Below are 18,100 nucleotides of genomic sequence, written 5' to 3'. Positions count from 1 at the left end.
GCTTATCATACAGCTATTTAAGTCCCATTTTACTTATGAAGCATAAATTCCCCAAATTTAATTTCATTCATTGGATTTCCCAAAACACAACAAAGGAATAAAAGGGTAAGATTTTTAGATTAAGAAGGGCCTAGATTTAATAGTAAGAGCTTCTAAAATTATGGTAATCTCCATGCACTATAAAAGGTATGCTCTAGAGTAATACATACTTTTAAAAGAAAATGCATTGCACTAATTTAAAAACCAACTAAAGATTTCACAGCTTCTTGTTGTGTTATGTTAGACAGCTGTTTTCCAAGATCACTTGCCACTTACATACTTGGAAATTACCTTAAATTGATAAGTTAATGTTCTGTGATATTTTTCCTAGGAACCCCCAAATCAACAAAGAATAGGAAAATATAATAAAAAGAGCCAAAGTGTAAAAATGAGACTAGGATCTAGACTATGTCAACAGAAAAAAAAAAATTTTTTTTTAAAGCTTTAAAATTTTGATAAACTTTACAGCTTTAAAAACAGTGGGGATAGTGAAAATGAAGTATAATCACAATATTCCCCCAGCATAGATGAAGCTGCAGGCTTTACAATCCTTGACATAATCCACTTGTCAAGAAAGTACTATTTTCCAACCCTGAGGAGCTGTGTAGAGAAAAGTCACATTTATAAGACTTTCTATTTCCTACAGGGAATACCTGACCTGCTAAACATTACCTAAATTAGGTATGATTTGCCTTTAGGATTGATAGACTTCTCTCAGTTATACTAAATGAGGAATCAGCTATATTCATAGAAGTGCCATATTTATGTATTTTAGGTTTTTAGAAAAATGATTCCAAGTATCTACTTTTATATATTTGAAACAACATGACTTTCAAATCACTTCTGCAGGTGTAATCACAAGTAGAAAAAACAAAGAAAACTTTGATTCAAGCATGTTATAAAATTCCCTATTAAAGAGGGAAATGTTGTAAACTGCTGTTATAACAAACTGAGCACAATGTCCCACTCTTTCCATTTCTCCACGTACCACATTTTTCTTCTATGTCATGACCATGGGTTTCCAGCATTTATAGTGACTGTTGTTAATCCCTGAATTGATGGATCCATTCCATTTTTTTAACATCTTTATTAGAGTGTAATTGCTTTACATTGTTGTGTTAGTTTCTGCCGTATAAAAAAGTGAATCAGCTATACGTATACTTATATCCCCATATCCTCTCCCTCTTGTGTCTCCCTCCCACCCTCTTTATCCCATCCCTCTAGGTGGTCACAAATCACCGAGCTGATCTCTGTGCTAAGATCCATTCAGTTTTCATTCATATTTAACATGTTTGTTTGAAACAAATGTTTGAACTTCTGAGGTTTCCAATGTCTGGTCAATGCCCCTTTAATTGTATTAAATGGAAAGAAGGAGAAAATCATGGCAAACTGTATCAGCAAGGATGATTATATCATTTTCCATTAATCCAAAATGTTTAAAAAATTCAAACAACAAACTCAAGAGCAACTATAATTGGAGTTTATATTCTTCCTCCAATCCGAGCTCCTTTTTTTTATTGCTTCCCCACATACATCCAGAGAAAAATTGAGTCTCTCCTCCTATGATATGTGTTTTTCTTTTAAAAGTATTTTACAATGTATCAATCCTTTGAAAAAGATGCAATGTACAATTACAAAACATAAAAAAAATAAATTAAAATGATATAAAATAAATATTGATTGAAATTCTAATATTTTTTATCTTGACCATGGTATTGCTCACTCATTTTGTGGCCTACACACTACAATCGGTTATATCAAAATCATAATTATAATTTTATTCCATTTCATTACTGATGAAATGTGGATAACAATTCCCATGTATCCCAGCTAAAATATTCTTTGAGAATCATATATGAAGGGTACTTTGGGAATTCCAAGACACTGTACATATATTACTTTACTCTCACTTTGTTTATAGCTACCTCTCATTACTCATCATTTGTTTATAGTATCTTCTTTTAAAAAATTAGAACTTCTTTAACCCAAAACCTTCTTAGATTTTAGCAAGTATAAATATTTGAATATTGCTAGCATACATGAACTAGGATGCATAAAATAAATGTAAATACATGTTTATATTTTACAAGTGTTTTTTCTTGTTTTTGATAAACACACTTCATTAAGACCTAAGGTTTAAGTATATTTTCATTCTTCTAGTTTTAGATGTGCATTCCACTGTGACCAGAACTCAAGAAGATTTTAGTTTAATATCATTCTTTTTTTTTTTTTTTTCTTGCTGTACGCGGGCCTCTCACTGTTGTGGCCTCTCCCGTTGCAGAGCACAGGCTCCGGACGCGCAGGCCCAGCAGCCATGGCTCACGGACCCAGCTGCTCCGTGGAATGTGGGATCTTCCCGGACCGGGGCACAAATCCGTGTCCCCTGCATCGGCAGGCGGACTCTCAACCACTGCGCCACCAGGGAAGCCCCATTCTTTTTAAATTTATTAATTATTCATATTGTAACTTATTTTTTGGTCCCTCCCTTACTTCTACATGTCAAATTAAAATCTTTTTTTTTTGAACTTTGAAAGACTGATGTTAAAATGAATGACAGAAAGATAATTATTCATAATGCTCTTATTGTCTCTGACAGGTGACATTGATTTTTGCTCAGTTTGGGGACAAGAATATCTATACATATATTTTGGTATTCTTTTCTTCTGTAATTCATTTTGTCCTCTTTAGCTCACCATTAATTTTTAGTTTTTTGGTTATCTTTATTGTTACTTTTATTGTGGTGGCTATTTTGCACAATATTTTAGGCACATTCATCTTCATTTTAGTAAAAATTAAGATTAAAACTCTCAAAAGATTATTACAGAGTGGATCAAAGTCTCCTTCCTAAATTAATACTGTACTTTCTTTGTGTTCAAATCTTTTACTCTGAAATATCAGTTTCCTTTTGGACAATTCATAGTATTTATGAGATAAAGCATTTACATCATTCAGCTTTCTGACAAAATGCATTTATTAGCAAATTTTTAAGTGCATTTATGTTCATTTTATTCAGATGTTTAATTGCTTACTGAACTAGCTGTATGAAAACTATGGGTACAATGTGTAATCTCACATGTTTTTCAGTGAACAATTTAAAGAAAAAAGTACATAATGTGAGTAAATCTGTGATGGCTGTGAAGAGTATTGTCATCAGTGAAGAGAAAACTGCAGCGTCTTTTATAAAGGATTGCATTTTGGGAAAAGAATATTGGAATTTTAAAATGAAAAAAATATTTTATTTTATTTTTATTTATTTCTTTATTGGCTGTGTTGTGTCTTCATTGCTGCCAGCGGGCTTCTCATTGCGGTGGCTTCTCTTGTTGTGGAGCACAGACTCTAGGCGTGCGGGCTTCAGTAGTTGTGGCTCGCAGGCTCTAGAGCGCAGGCTCAGTAGTTGTGGCGCACGGGCTTAGTTGCTCCGCGGCATGTGGGATCTTCCCAGACACAGGCTCGAACCTGTGTCTTCTACATTGGCAGGTGGATTCTTAACCCCTGTGCCACCAGGGAAGCCCTAAAATGAAAAATCTTAAAAAATATATTAAAAACCAAAACTGTTAGAACCTTGAGAAAAGTACATACTTATATGTAATTACACCAATTTATAAGTGCTTTGTGACCTGTCTGAGGGATTTTTAGTTTTTAGTATCACACAGAGGTAATTAGCTGTGTTTTAAATGAATATGTATTGCGTTCATTGGAGCTGTTTCTATATCTCGAAACAAATTATAAAAGTCATGCTGGAGATTAATACTTATGTGGAAGTTCATTGTGATTTTCTAGCTTTCTGGTTCTTTGATAAAACTCTTTGTAGTATCCACACATTCACTTAGGAATTTAAAATTTTTAGATTTCAAAAGATATAAGTAAAATTCACCAATAATTTTTCAACATTACTCAAATATATCAATAAACCTTGTGCTATTGTTTAGATATGTTTAAAATCTTCAGGCTATTTTTGGTACATCTTCAAAAGGTGGTCATGTCTTTTCTGTGTGTACTCAGTTAAACAATATTGATGTAGACAGTTTATTGCTTACTTCCAAATTTCTTTTCATACAACCCTATTATTTGGGGATGGGGTAAATATTGCATTTTACTTCACCTATTCCTTACTACTGTGTCTCTATTCTCTAGTCATTTTGATTTTTTTGTCAAAATGATTTTACATATATAACTAATTTTTTAATATAAAAACAATGTGAATCCAAAATTTCCCTTCAAGTCACTTCTCCCTACTAAGAGGTATTCTTTGGAAGAAATGGGGTCAGGAGGTAGCACTGATAAACCAGACTTTTTTTAAAACTAAATACCTGATTTGGGGGAAGAAAAAGTAGCTAAGTGAGAAAAATTGGTTTAGTAATGGAAAGGGAATCATAAACATGTTTATAATATAATTGACATTAATTGTAAAACCGTATAATTTTTTTCTAAAAGTGTCTTTTTCTATGGATGTTTGTTTACAAAGGTGGAATTATAAGGTAAATATATTTTCAAAATATCATCTAGTCCTTTATATTACAAAAGTGATCTTTTTGCACAGGGATAAATTGGTCAAAGACATATAATCACCCTTCAATTTATCACAATGTAATTAAACAACTTTGTCAAGCAGTTGTGAGAATAAAATAAGAAGAAAGAAAAGGACTCTCTTCTCTGGAAGTTCTTAATGTATTGAGAAGGGTGAGTAAGACATGTACAGTCGAATGCTTTCCTAGTGGTGAAAAATAATGTGACCTGAGCAAATAGGTGGAAGAAGCATATAAGTTGATAGTTAGTGGTCAAAGAAAGCATGATAGAGAAGATAAATTCTAAGATGATGTTGAAGAATAAGAAGCTTTCTGTCTGATGATGAGTCCCTTTCAGCCAGAACATGATGTGAGCAAAGATGGAGATGTATGAGATAATACAATATATTTTGAAATTAACAGATATTTATGGATATTAGAGATGATATTGGGGGTAACTGGTGGAGGATGTTGATTAAGTGATAAATTATTAGGTTAAAAATAATGGACTCTGCAATTGAATAAACAAATAAATAAATCAACAAAAACAAAATAAATAAACACCACTAGAAAAAAAACCTGTGATCTTTTTCTAAAAGAAGGTAGGGAGTTGCTAGAGATACATAGGGAAATAGAACCTGTTTCAATGGTTAGGAGGGGGCTGGTAGAGGCCTGGTCTATGGCTGTAAAATATCTGTCGAGGGCTTCCCTGGTGGCGCAGTGGTTGAGAGTCTGCCTGCCGATGCAGGGGACACGGGTTTGCGCCCCGGTGCGGGAAGATCCCACATGCCGCGGAGTGGCTGGGCCCGTGAGCCATGGCCACTGAGCCTGTGTGTCCAGAGCCTGTGCTCCGCAACGGGAGAGGCCACAACAGTGAGAGGCCCGCGTACTGCAAAAAAAAAAATATCTATCTATCTATCTATATATCTGTCCAGTCTTCCCTGTCTCTGATTCCATACCCATTTCCATAATACATGTAGACATGTCAATCTCTGCTTGATGTTTAGATTTAAGAAACTAGGAAATAGACTCAGTCTCTTATATGTGATTAGTGACTGAATTAACATTAGATAATTTATGTCTATAAATACATTTCAAAAATAGACACTGTATAATATAGTATTATAAATTTATATTAAATATATTCATAATTAGTATAATGATTCTATATACTTCTAAATGGAATAACATTTCAAGTGGTTCATAATTTTCACCGTTAGTTGTTTTTTTTTTTAATATCCACCCAATCCCCCTTAAGGTTTTAGTATCTATCTTTTTAAAACAATTCCTTGTAAAAAGTGAATAATCTAGAATATGAAATTATTATTCTTCTATGGGAATATTGATGGGACCTTGTCAAATGTCAGTATGAGGTAAAGTAACATAGTTTAATGTAAGAAAGGAAATTAAATAAAATAAACTGTGTTATTTAAAAAAAAAGTTGGCTAAAAAGAAATAGTATTGTAGATAACAGCACTTTTTTGATAAATGTTTCGAATAACTGAAAACTTAGAAATGAACGTTTTTAATAATTGTTACAAATCTGGTGCAACTATAAATTGTGGGAAATTGTGAAATATCTATAGTCCTTGCGCAGCAGAATATCTAGGCTTTTATCTACACTGACATTTCAAATTGCTAAGTATGTTGGAATGGAGAACACTTGTCACAAAACCCTGTCAGAAAAATGGGATAAAGAGACATAAAATACTTTTATATGTGATACTTATTCAAACTGATACATTTGAAGTTTATTCTCACCTCACTAACTGTATACTTTCTCCATATGCAGTTTAAATCTTATGGTATATGTTCAGTTTGCTATGGTGGAATTGATTCAGTTATTTCCCATAAGATAATGAAATTTTTACTGGTTAGTAGGAAAGGGAGCATCTTAGATTGAAGTGAATATGATCAAAACAGATATTTGCCAGTGCTAAAAAATTGAGTAGTTTAAATTTTAGGTCCTTGTTTCAACAATTAACTGGCCAATTTCATTTTTTTTCTGTTAATGTTAAAAGGCTATTCCATATATTTTAAAAAAAAGGAAATTAAACTTTCTCTGCACAAACAGAAAATACTTTTTTTCTTAAAGATTATATTACAAAATTGAATTACACCCATATAAGATTAAACTACAACTGATATTTTACAAATTGCTTGTTGAAATTCCAAACTGTTAACCTATTTATAAAATTCTTAAATATACATACCTTTGAATTTTATAAACGTATAAGACAGTAAATGGAAAATGTGAACAAATATATGGATGGTATTATTTTCTAAGGAATTTATAACATATTAGGTTTACAAAATTTATGTTTTTACACACTCACTTTATTGTGTCTTAGAATCTTCAATTTCTGCATTGGGGTTTAATACAAAATTAAGTTACATTATTAAAACTAAACATTCTAAACATGTAGGGCCACTTATATATTATTACCCACTGCAACTGAATGAATATATTGTATACCATCAACCATAAAATAGAAATGTAGATTTTCACTTAAGAAAAATAGAGGCAAGATATTATTCATTTGGTGAATGGATAAAACATGAGACATCCGGGCAATGGAATATCATTCAATGCTAAAAAGAAATGAGCCATAACATCATGAGAAGACATGGAGGAACTTTAAAGGCATATTACTAAGTGAAACAAGCCAATCTGAAAAGACTACTTACTGTATGATTCCAACTATATGACACTGTGGAAAAAGCAAAATTATGAAGACAGTTATAAAGATCAGAGGTTGCCAGAGATTAGGAGAGAGGGAGAGATAAAGAGGCAGGCAGAGCACAGAGGATTTTTAGGGCATTGGAATTATTTTGTATTACTCTATAATGGTGGATGAATGTCATTATACATTCATCAAAACCCACAGAATGTGCAACACCAAGAGTGAACCTTAATACAAATTATGAACTCTGGGTAAAAATGGTGTGTCAATGTAGATTCATTGATGGTAACAAATGTACCATTCTGCAGGTTAATAATGGGGGAGGGTATGCATACATCAGGATTGGAAGTATATAAGAACTCTGTACATTCTTCTCAATTTTGGTGCACACTTGGAACTGCTTGAAAAAATAGAGCATATTTAAGAGCAGAAAAGAAACCAAACAAAGTTAGTATCTTTAAAATCTTCATGGGACTGGCTAACATGCCTGAATCAACTGAGAGTGTCCATAAGTACAATATTCATAAGTACTAAAAAAAGATAACATATTAAGTTATGAATAACATACAGGCAAGTCAATTATTTTCAGCTACCTGTTTTTGTGTGAAGAAATCCACCAATGAACCATACTGGACCCTGCTGTAGAGAAATATTTCTATTTCCTTAAGTAAACCTTCCTTCATGTCTGAGCCATTTGATGGAACAGTAAGTCTCAGGATAGCATATGAAAATAAACTGTTTTCTGTTTTCCACCAATAAGCACCAAGAAGTAGAATATTTTTCCTGTCATTTTTCAAGAGCATCAGTGAGTTTTGCATTTAATCTTCCATGTAACATATATATCCAGTTTAGCTGTGGTGAAATTATATAGAAACAACAGCAAATTGAAGTTTGTCATTCAGAGATTCTTCAAAACAGAGATGCTAATTTGAAGAGATAATTTTTAGTTTTGTTTTAATCACATTCAAACAGAAGAAAAGGGTACATTTTAATATGACTTTTAAAATAATTTAATATTTCTCTTTGTAATAATAAATGAGAAATCAGTAGAGAAGCAAGCATATAGCCACTATGCAAATTATGTATTGAAGCTGTTTATTATGATTTCTTAAAATGTATAGATGCTGAAATGGAAATTTTTATTTTGTTTTTTATTAGATAGTAACTAAAAATATTTTATATTAATTAAATATCATTTATTTCTACAAAAATATAAATAAAGTCATTTTATAAAGTGTTTTCAGGCAATGTGTAAAAATAAGAAAATAGTAAAATTTAACTTGATATTCTTTTAAGGCTATAAACTCACTGTGAGTTTATTACACTGATCTTGGGAATGCAGCTATATGTACAAGTTGACCTGAGAGCCATAATAGCTGCTTAAGAGAAGTATCATGACTACTCAAAGGAATGGTAGTTGGTGAATACACAGCCTTTCCTTTGTCACAAAGTTTTTTTTTTTCTATTGTTCAATCAAGAAGAAATCAAAGAAACTAGGTTAAAGATATAAGACCATATAAGTGATAGACAAGAGATTTAGGTATGCCTTCTTTGATTTGGTGTAATTTGATAAAACAAACATATGAGGAAAATTGAAGGTGTAAGTTCCTTGACTGTGTCAATGACTAGTCATTCTTCTTCTCTAATCCTCAGACTGTTGATATAATAAAATAATGGTGTTTGATTAGAATACATTTTCTCAAATCTCTTTAGTTTCCTCACAGTGGCCCCAAACAACAAAGTAATATAAAGCTAACAAAGTAATATATTACTGTGACAGTCACCATGAAAATTTCCAACAATCCCCAGATAGTTCCCATTTGATACCATATCATTGTTAAGGAGCTTCAGGAAAAATAAATACAAGAAAAACAGAAAAAATCAGCTTACCTTTCTCTCTCCCCCAATATATAAAACTTCTGTAACTAATGCATCAATTGAAAGAAGTTCAATATTATAACATATAGATACTATATGAAAATTTTCACTTTGAAATGTATGCAAACATTTTTAATGAGTGCTATATATATTAAGACATGCATTTGGGAGAGGGCTGTTCTGGAGTAAGGAAGATTAAGTGTGCCTTAAAATAATGCAAATCTTGAAAACGAATATTTTCCCTTTTGTAATTTCTACACTATTTAATTTTTAACTGGATATGCAACACTTGACTGTGTTTGTAAAAGAGAAATATATATTCATGTCTAAACTACCAGTTTTATTTCACTTTATAAAAAATAACTGAATAATTTACTTATTAAAGAATTATCATTGGAGGGACATCCCTGGCAGTCCAGTGGTTAAGACTTTACCTTCCACTGCAGGGGGTCCGGGTTCGATCCCTGGTCAGGGAGCTAAGATCCCACATGCCTCAGGGCGAAAAAAAGCCAAAACATAAAACAGAAGCAATATTGTAACAAATTAAATAAAGACTTTAAAAATGGTCCACATCAAAAAAATCTTAAGATAAAAAAGAATTATCATTTGAACCCAGGTTCAGCGCTAAAACAAACACAAAGTAATATGATGTTTTATAGAGGGCACTGGAACTCCGTTCTGTGATTTCACTATGTAAATCCCTCAACCTCTTTAGGCCTCACTTTTCTCATCTAAAATATGGGAGAAATGCTACTTCATAGTAAATGAAATATTGCACTTAAGGCATCCCATACAGTGTGTATCACAGTACATGTTAAGAAATAGAAGCTGCTCTGTTTTCATATTATTGTTTTTATTTGTAAACTTCCAAAGCCATTTTTGCTTCATACTTTGGCTGTGGATGAACTGAGAACTTTAATGATCTTCTACAACTTTATTCTCATGGTGCTCAAACTGAATTATAGCAATATGTTAACCAAAGGAATTGGAGAAAATCACTTTAAGGATTTATGTCTGCTTTCATAAATTTTTGCTGGCAAATGAGACTACTCTTCAATTATTACATTATTTAAATGATTACACTAATGTGTTTTATTAAGATATCATCTGATTATTATGGTCTCCACTAGTAATAAAAGTTTCTAAGAAGACCTTAGAACTAGTTTACTACAAAAGTAACAGTATTTGGTATTGTTACTAAATTATTTTTCCAGTATGAGCCGGCTGATGATTTATTATTTAAACCAAAAGAGAAATCACTCAATGATCATATGTTTATTACATTGAGATATTGAATCTGATCAAGTTAGAAATGAAAACACACAAGACAGAAAACGTTTATACCAGTAATAAAGAAAACACATATAACAAAGGTTTTCCTCAGTTTTCTTTATTACAACAATGAAGACACAGAAATACAGAAAATAAAATGACATTTAATATACTATGAAACTCATGCATAGGATTACACATAGTGCTGGATATTATGTCAGGGATTTTAAATAAGAGATGATACTGAGGACAATACATATATAACATACATTTTATTTCAAGAAAATAAGCTATGATGAAAACAAATGCAATTAAAATGATCAGCAATAGTCACTTTAAAACAGAAGTGTTACACATAAAATCAATGTAAGATGTGAGATAAAAATATTCTTGAAAGAAATTCATGAATTATGGATGTTCTTTAAAACAGTAATTTTTAATTGCTTGCTTTTAGGGAAAAAAAAAGGTTTTGCTGGAGATTTAGTTTGTAGTCCCATTTAGTACATAGATAAAATAAAATAAATATGGTATAATTTAAAATTATGCTACCTCTGAATATTATGCAATATTTGCAATGTAACTATATTTCTATTACTTAAAATGGAGTGATAAAGAATAACTAAATTTAATTTGAACATACACAAATTAAGAAACTTTGCAATATATCTAGGTTTAATACAACCAACATTAGATTTGTTCACACAAAATTTAATTACACTTGAATGAGCATATCTTTAAAAAGTAGGTCAAATAATAGTCTACTAACAAAGACATGAGGACATCTTTTGCAGTTCAAATCACCTCAGATATACTAAAAGAACTTTTGAACATATGTGCTTTCCTTGGATATTTTGTTTTTCAATTTTGCTAAACAGTAGCTAAAAATTGATGTTATAGAATAATACACTCTTTCTGTAATATTTAGGGACAAGTATTTTAAGCTTCCAATTAGTTAATAGCCATGAAGGAAGGGAGGATGACTATAAGAGATGTTTATCTGGTTCATAATCTTAGGTAAGATAAAGAAACTAAAGGTATTTGGAAAACAAAGAATTGATATTATGCTCCCATCTCTGCTTTATTTCAGAACAATTAAATTAGATTTATACTTACTGAATCCATTCCCTTACATAAATATTGAGATGCTGCTTACTTTTATAATCTTTATGTATTATAACAAGTTTTTAAGCACCATGTAGTAAAGAGAGATACTACCACTTTTAAACATTAAAAATGTTAACTCTAGAAAAATACTCTAGTTTAGATGGTGATTTGGAAAAGAATATGTTAATTAGATATTAGATTTTTTTCTTTAGTTAAGACCTAAAATTTACTCTGTTAATATTTTCTGAATTCTAAGATTATCTATCGAGTGTTGATAGTGATTAAATAATACTCCTTTTTAAAAATGACATAATCAGCCAAATTTAGACATAGTTTTTTACCAATTTCAATTTATATTGAAATTATTTCAGTGCTATTTGTAGGATATTCATATCACTAATCATTGAAATATATAAATTTAAGCTACCCATTCAACGCATTAGCCTTGTGGAAGGATTTGTGACATATATACATATCACAAATTCTGAAATTTAACAATTTAACAGAGATTAACAGAAAAAGAAGAAATGCATTGTATTTATTCATGACCAGAAATTGAGAGGGAGGAAGAGAGAGAGGGAGGATAGGAGGAATGAGAGTGGGAGGGAGAGAATATTAGGAAGAAACAATTGGAAGGAAGAATGAAAGGGTATAAATCCAAGTAAGAGAAAGCCTACTTAATTTGTACTTATTCAAAAGCGCTTTAAAGGATATTACATTGTGCCCCACAGATTTGAACCATAATAAAATACATAAAATGACACATTTAAGTATGAACTTCGTGATCCTGTATCTTTATTCATTGAGTGAAATCCTAATGCATAAGGGCTAAAAAATATATAAATGACAATATTTAATTTAGGTAGTGTCATAACAGCTTATTTATTTAAAGCTCTTAATGCTGCTAATATCATAAGCAAAAACAAATGGGTGGAGATTTTCAGATAATTTTACATGACTAGAGAGATTTCTTAGTTAACTACTACTACTATAAACTGAAAATATTATATATAATATTAGCTATTTTTGAAAGCTAGGTCCAAACACACTTAACTATTGTATTGGTGATGTAAATATCCATCTTGAATTACTAAAATGATTTGTAATCTAAAAATTTTATTCCTTCATTCTTAGTGTAGGTATACCATATGAATTAATAAAATACTTTTCATGTATCTGAAAGTACTCATCCAGATCCAAAAGTACCTTGCCAGACTTGAAAACATTGTGGAATTTTCCTTATTTAAGTTTTAATTTAAGTTAAATATAATTAATGGGAATTCTTAAATAGAAAATGTTTGAGTTGTATAATGATTTCCAAATTGTATAACCTATGAACTACTATGCATAGTTGTAATTTTAATTATTAATTTTAAAAGAAATGCTGAATACTTAAAAAGTCAAAATTATCTGCAATAAAATTATTTGTGCAATTATGTTTTATGTAATTGACATATATAATGTTAATCAAATGTCTAAGATTTATTTATTTATTTAAAATTGTTAAACACGAGATATTTTAGGCTAAGAAAAAAAAGAAAAAATTTTTTTAAGAAAAATGAAGCAAGTCTTAGTGTTTCAACCTTGTTCTTGTCTACCAGTAATTGATGCACATATGTACACTTGCATAATGGTTTGGGAAAGAGTATGGGTATAGAGTTTATAAAATCTACTTATTCCCAATGAATAATAGTATTAGGACAGAAAAATAAAAATGACAATTTACTTAAAGTTCTTCCATGTAAGAAAAATTTTCATAGGAAAAAGATTTTACTACTACCTCCTAGTCTTAATCTGTTAACATATCTAAAATGTGGTTTGATGGGCCTTATAGCTATAAATTGAATTGGGGTAGAGAGACATGTAAGGCTGAAGTATAAATGGAGAAAAGAAGATAGACTTCAAAAAATTGGGAGAAGAAAAAAGGAGATTTCAGGTTTACATAAAAAAATTAATCATGATACTTCACATGCAGATAATGGCAATTATGCATAAGCAAATCAACCTAACTTTACAACTGGTATAATATGGTCAAAACAAACTTTTAAAATGATTTTAACATTGGCTGATAAGATATACACATCAATAAACATAGGTACATATTTATGATTATACACAATGAATAACAAAACTCATCTTACACACAAATTCATATTTATACATTTCAGACACAGAATTTTATTTAAAAATCCATTGGATGAAAAAGAATTTTTGGGTGATACTAGGGAGAATTTTATGTCTTGCTTATCAGTCACATTTACTTACACCTACAGCAGACATTAATTAGACAAAAACGTGCTGTCAGTTAGACCTTATGGTTGCATATAACAAGAGTAAAGCTCAAGTAATAAAAAAGATAATTCAGCAACACATTACATATTATTAAGATATAAAAAAACATCCAGGAAGGTAATTTACAATCTCTAAGGTTTCATTTTATGAAATTCAATAGCTGAATTGCTTATAGTTTTGTGCTTCCTATTTCTTATAGACGTAAGACAAAGCACAGAGTCGATTATTTTATGTCTGAGAATTTTTTAAACTTTAGCATATCTTAGAACTGTAAAATAACTGTTAATCTAAGAATAAACATTTAGCCAAAGGATAAATAGCTCATTAATTTTAGGATTAATATCTTGATCTGTACTTTAAAAAATCTAAGTGAACCACTCATTAAGTGTAAATCATTCTGCTAAGATATGAGAATTTCAATTTTAGGTTCTTTTCTGAACTGTCCAAATGTCAGTCTAGGTATCATGCAAACCAGACTGAGTGTTCTTCTTATCACTGGTGACTTTGAGTTACAGAATATAAAATTTCAAATAAAATCAACTTTGTTATCTTACTAAAGACACATTACATGTTCTTCAAAAAAGCATTTTGTAATCATGAACTAAATCAAGATAATTTCTATGACCTTTCTCATGGAAATATTTACAATTTATTGGAGAGATCCAGTCAGGTTATTAATGAATGGGAAAAATTGTTCATGGAAGTGTTATTGGAACTCCTTTCTTTCCCAGCACTTGTTACATGTTACTAATCAACATATCTACAAGTCTTATCCAAACTCATGGAATATGATATGCAATCATGGATGTAGTATACAATTATAATTAGTTCTTCATAAACAGAACATTGGCTCTTTTAATTTTAAAAATCAACATTCCCAATAAATAGGTTAAATCCCCACACTGCAAAAAATTGGAATTGGGAAATCCCTTTGTCTCAGCAGGGGAGAAAGAAGTGTGTGTTAATCTGTTGGATGGGTCACTTCTGCCATTTCTACAGGTCTGTTGCTAGCTCAGAAGAAAAAAGTACAGCAGTGGACAGCAAAGAGTATGGAAAAGATAAATTACAGAAAACAGACTACCGAAGGCAGGTCTATCTTTAGACGTTACGTGATAGGATCCTGTAGGTATTTTTTAAAGACAGAGAATACTTTCATGCAACCAAACAAATTGATTTTGATGAATGAATCTCAAAGCCCAGAAACCAATAATTTGATTTACCATGTAAGCTACAGTCACTCTTGTTAATATATATAAATCTGATTGCCTGCTAATTGTCCTGAGTGAGTAGTAAGAATCACTTGCTAGCATGTGGCTGGGAGTAAAAAGCACAAAAACACTCTTTTCTCATTTTGCGATGAATGAAAATGTGAAAACAAAAATCATTACTTATGTTACCATCCTCAAAATCCAGAAGGAATCTCCTCTGAGAGCTGGAATCTAGTAACACCTCCTTCTCATCTCAATTTCCTCTTCTTGAAAGTAGTAGCTAAAATATTTACTTCTCTCTCTGATCCTTGCAAAGAAATTGACTCCAGGTGTCCAGGAAAAAGTAATAACTAAGTATACATATTGTTAGAACATGAATACTTGATGCCACCTCAGAACACAATTCCAATCTAGTGCACAGGGTGCAACTTTTTAAACATATTCAAACTTAATTTTTATTTATTTTGGGGCAACTTCAGAAGATATTTTCACTTAATGAAAAAAAAGTTTGGATTTTTTAAAAATTGGTATTCAATTGAAGAAAAAAGACTCCGTTTCACTTTTATTCCTTATGACATTTTAAGTCAATAAAAAGAAAATAAGGCAGCACAATAGGACACGCATCTAATATAATAAAAGTTATCAGGTTTATATTTTATATAAATGGTAAACACAATGAAATATTATAAATGTTTATAAAGTTGGAAACTTACATTTAAAAGAATAAGAATCCAAACCAATATAAAAGATCCATAATTCTACATAACAAAATTTTATACTTATACAATGTATGGCCATGGATATTGAGTTATATTTGTAAAATAATCAAATGAAAGATTATATATAGCAACCGCTTGAGTTCCAAATAAAAGTGACATGATATTTAATAAGCTCAACTTAGAAATTAAAGAAAAATTTAGAATGAAACAAGTTATGCTGTGAGCTAGTATTTGGAAGAAACAATCCTGGTTCAGTTTCCTTCTGTGATTTTCTGACAAACACTTTAAAGGTCAACAATTTGGGGAAGGGAAAAAAAGGCTAACTATTCATGGGTAAGGATAGGTGCATAATTAGTTGGACCTTAGAAAATATTTTATTATAATTTTAGATTAGCCTTGTAAATTTGCAGGGAATAAAAGGAAATAGATGATTTAGCACATTAAAACATGCAAGACAAACTTATGGCTATAATGAAAGATAACCCAGCAGCATTCCGCTGCCATGACTGGCTTCCATTTTCACCTTTATTCGCTTCACAGCATTTATCTGCATGATGAAAATTATTTTTGAAAGTAGAACAAGAATAAAATAAATTAAGGAATAAAGAATAGAGTTACAAACATGAAAATAAAGGAAAAGAAAAAAGTGACAGTAGGAAAGAAAAAAAGAGAAAATAATTAATACAAGATGTACACAAAGCCATTTACTAATTACTTACAAAAAATTATTTTGTTACAAGACAAAGAATTTTAAAAATCTAGTATAAGACACTTCTAATAGTTGTCACATATTAAAAACATAACTCAGTTCTATCATTGATTACTTAAATGTGAACATCTTAAATATTTTTTAATGAAGATACAACTTATTAGAGAAAGGTCACCAGTCATTCCACTGTGCTACTGATAAATTCACACTGTTATTTAATATGAGCTCATCATATTCTGCAATGTTTGCTGCTAGATTTTTTCTGCTATCGTATTTTCCTATAAAACATATTTGATAAAAGTAGTTATATTTTTAATAATGAAATGAAGTACCAAGAAATATAATTGAAAATATAAGTTCACACAGTGAAAATTTTCAAAAGAATAAAAAGCAAGGAACATTAACTCAACTGGCCATAGGTATACTCTAGACATACGTTATCGTTGCTCATTTAAAATAATTTTGAGAAACAAAAATCATGAAAATAATTTACAGAAATTTACTTTCGCATTATCGTACTAAACCAAATAAATATTGTTTTGCATGTATCATTAGTATTTAGATTTGACTATGATTTTCAGATAGTTAAAATGAAATTTTTCCCAATTAACTGAACTTCAATTTCACCATTGTTTAGAATTTCTTTAATTTTAAATTCTAAACAATCATAACCTTAAGAAAGCATTTTAGTATTTGCCATGCACTTGAATGTTTTGTTTTCCATTCATGTTGAGTTATTTGGAGATGAAAGGGTATACTAGTCTTGCTGGAACTAGACTTGAGTGCTATCAAAATAATTTTACTCTACTGTTCATTATAAATATAATAAAAAAGTCCATTAAAATAAAATTTAACTGAAAAATTTTGGCAATATATTTATTGGTGGTGATCTATGTCACTTCTTGGTATGGAGGGCAATATTTTTCCATCAAATTATATGAGAATCTATGTTAAAGTTAGGCATGTTTTCAATTCATAGTAACAAGGGAAGAAAAAGGAAGCAATTTATGAAGGGTTTTTTTTTGTTTTGTTTTGTTTTTGGTTAAAACAAGCAATATTAAACATGTCCTAAAGCTAAAAGAAATGGTGGAAATTATTTTTCAGAGTCATTTTATCTCCAAGAATTTTTTAAAGCATTAGATTATACTCATTCTACCAGTTAGGAATATTTTTAGTCATTAAAATTACAGAACAAATCAATAAATATCATTTTAACAGCCTCTAGTTCCATAGATGGTTTTGTAATCAGTTTTACAAGAATTAATTTGTCATCACTACCCAATATTTTCATTGTTTATAAAATAAAATGAGATGGAATTATGCTGTATGAATATTCCAAAAGAGAACATAATTGTGATTTTGCACACTCTGTTTCTATGTGAATCAAGGAACACCACTTTCAAAATAAACACATTTAATAAGTGAAGAAAGGAAAATATTATTAATCATAAAATAGTTTTCACATCAGAATCATGAACTATGGAGAAATGCGGTATCCACTAAGATACGTACATAGAAAAGCCATTATTATCAATAGAATATATGACATATGAATGTAAGGTAAGCTTATTGTTAAAAAATAGTCCCTCAGTCCAACAAATAAATGTACTCTAGATTTAGCTTGCTGCTTTACTCAAAGAGTTAAATATATCTGAATGCACATAAGTAATGGGTTTTTAAATTCAAAGTC

The 18,100-nt window shown here is 30.3% G+C and overlaps 1 protein-coding gene across 2 annotated transcripts in view; it reads right to left on the bottom strand.

The window, feature by feature from the left end:
• Nucleotides 1–18,100, bottom strand: part of NCAM2 (neural cell adhesion molecule 2) — a 496,915-nt gene that overhangs the window by 16,349 nt on the left and 462,466 nt on the right. Inside the window, exon 16 of one of the 2 annotated variants that reach the window (XM_032630638.1) lies at nt 15,134–16,248. The exons of the other annotated variant lie outside the window; for it this stretch is intronic. Coding sequence (XP_032486529.1) covers nt 16,142–16,248 — 107 coding nt within the window. The 3' untranslated portion in view covers nt 15,134–16,141. Of the gene's footprint in view, nt 1–15,133; nt 16,249–18,100 lie in introns of those variants that run through there. 2 annotated transcript variants of the gene reach the window in all.

The sequence above is a fragment of the Phocoena sinus genome, chromosome 4 (genome assembly GCF_008692025.1).
Source record: "Phocoena sinus isolate mPhoSin1 chromosome 4, mPhoSin1.pri, whole genome shotgun sequence".
Classification (NCBI taxonomy): Eukaryota; Metazoa; Chordata; class Mammalia; order Artiodactyla; family Phocoenidae; genus Phocoena; species Phocoena sinus.
Note: the sequence above shows the minus strand (reverse complement) of the source record. Positions and strands in the feature narration are given on the sequence as shown.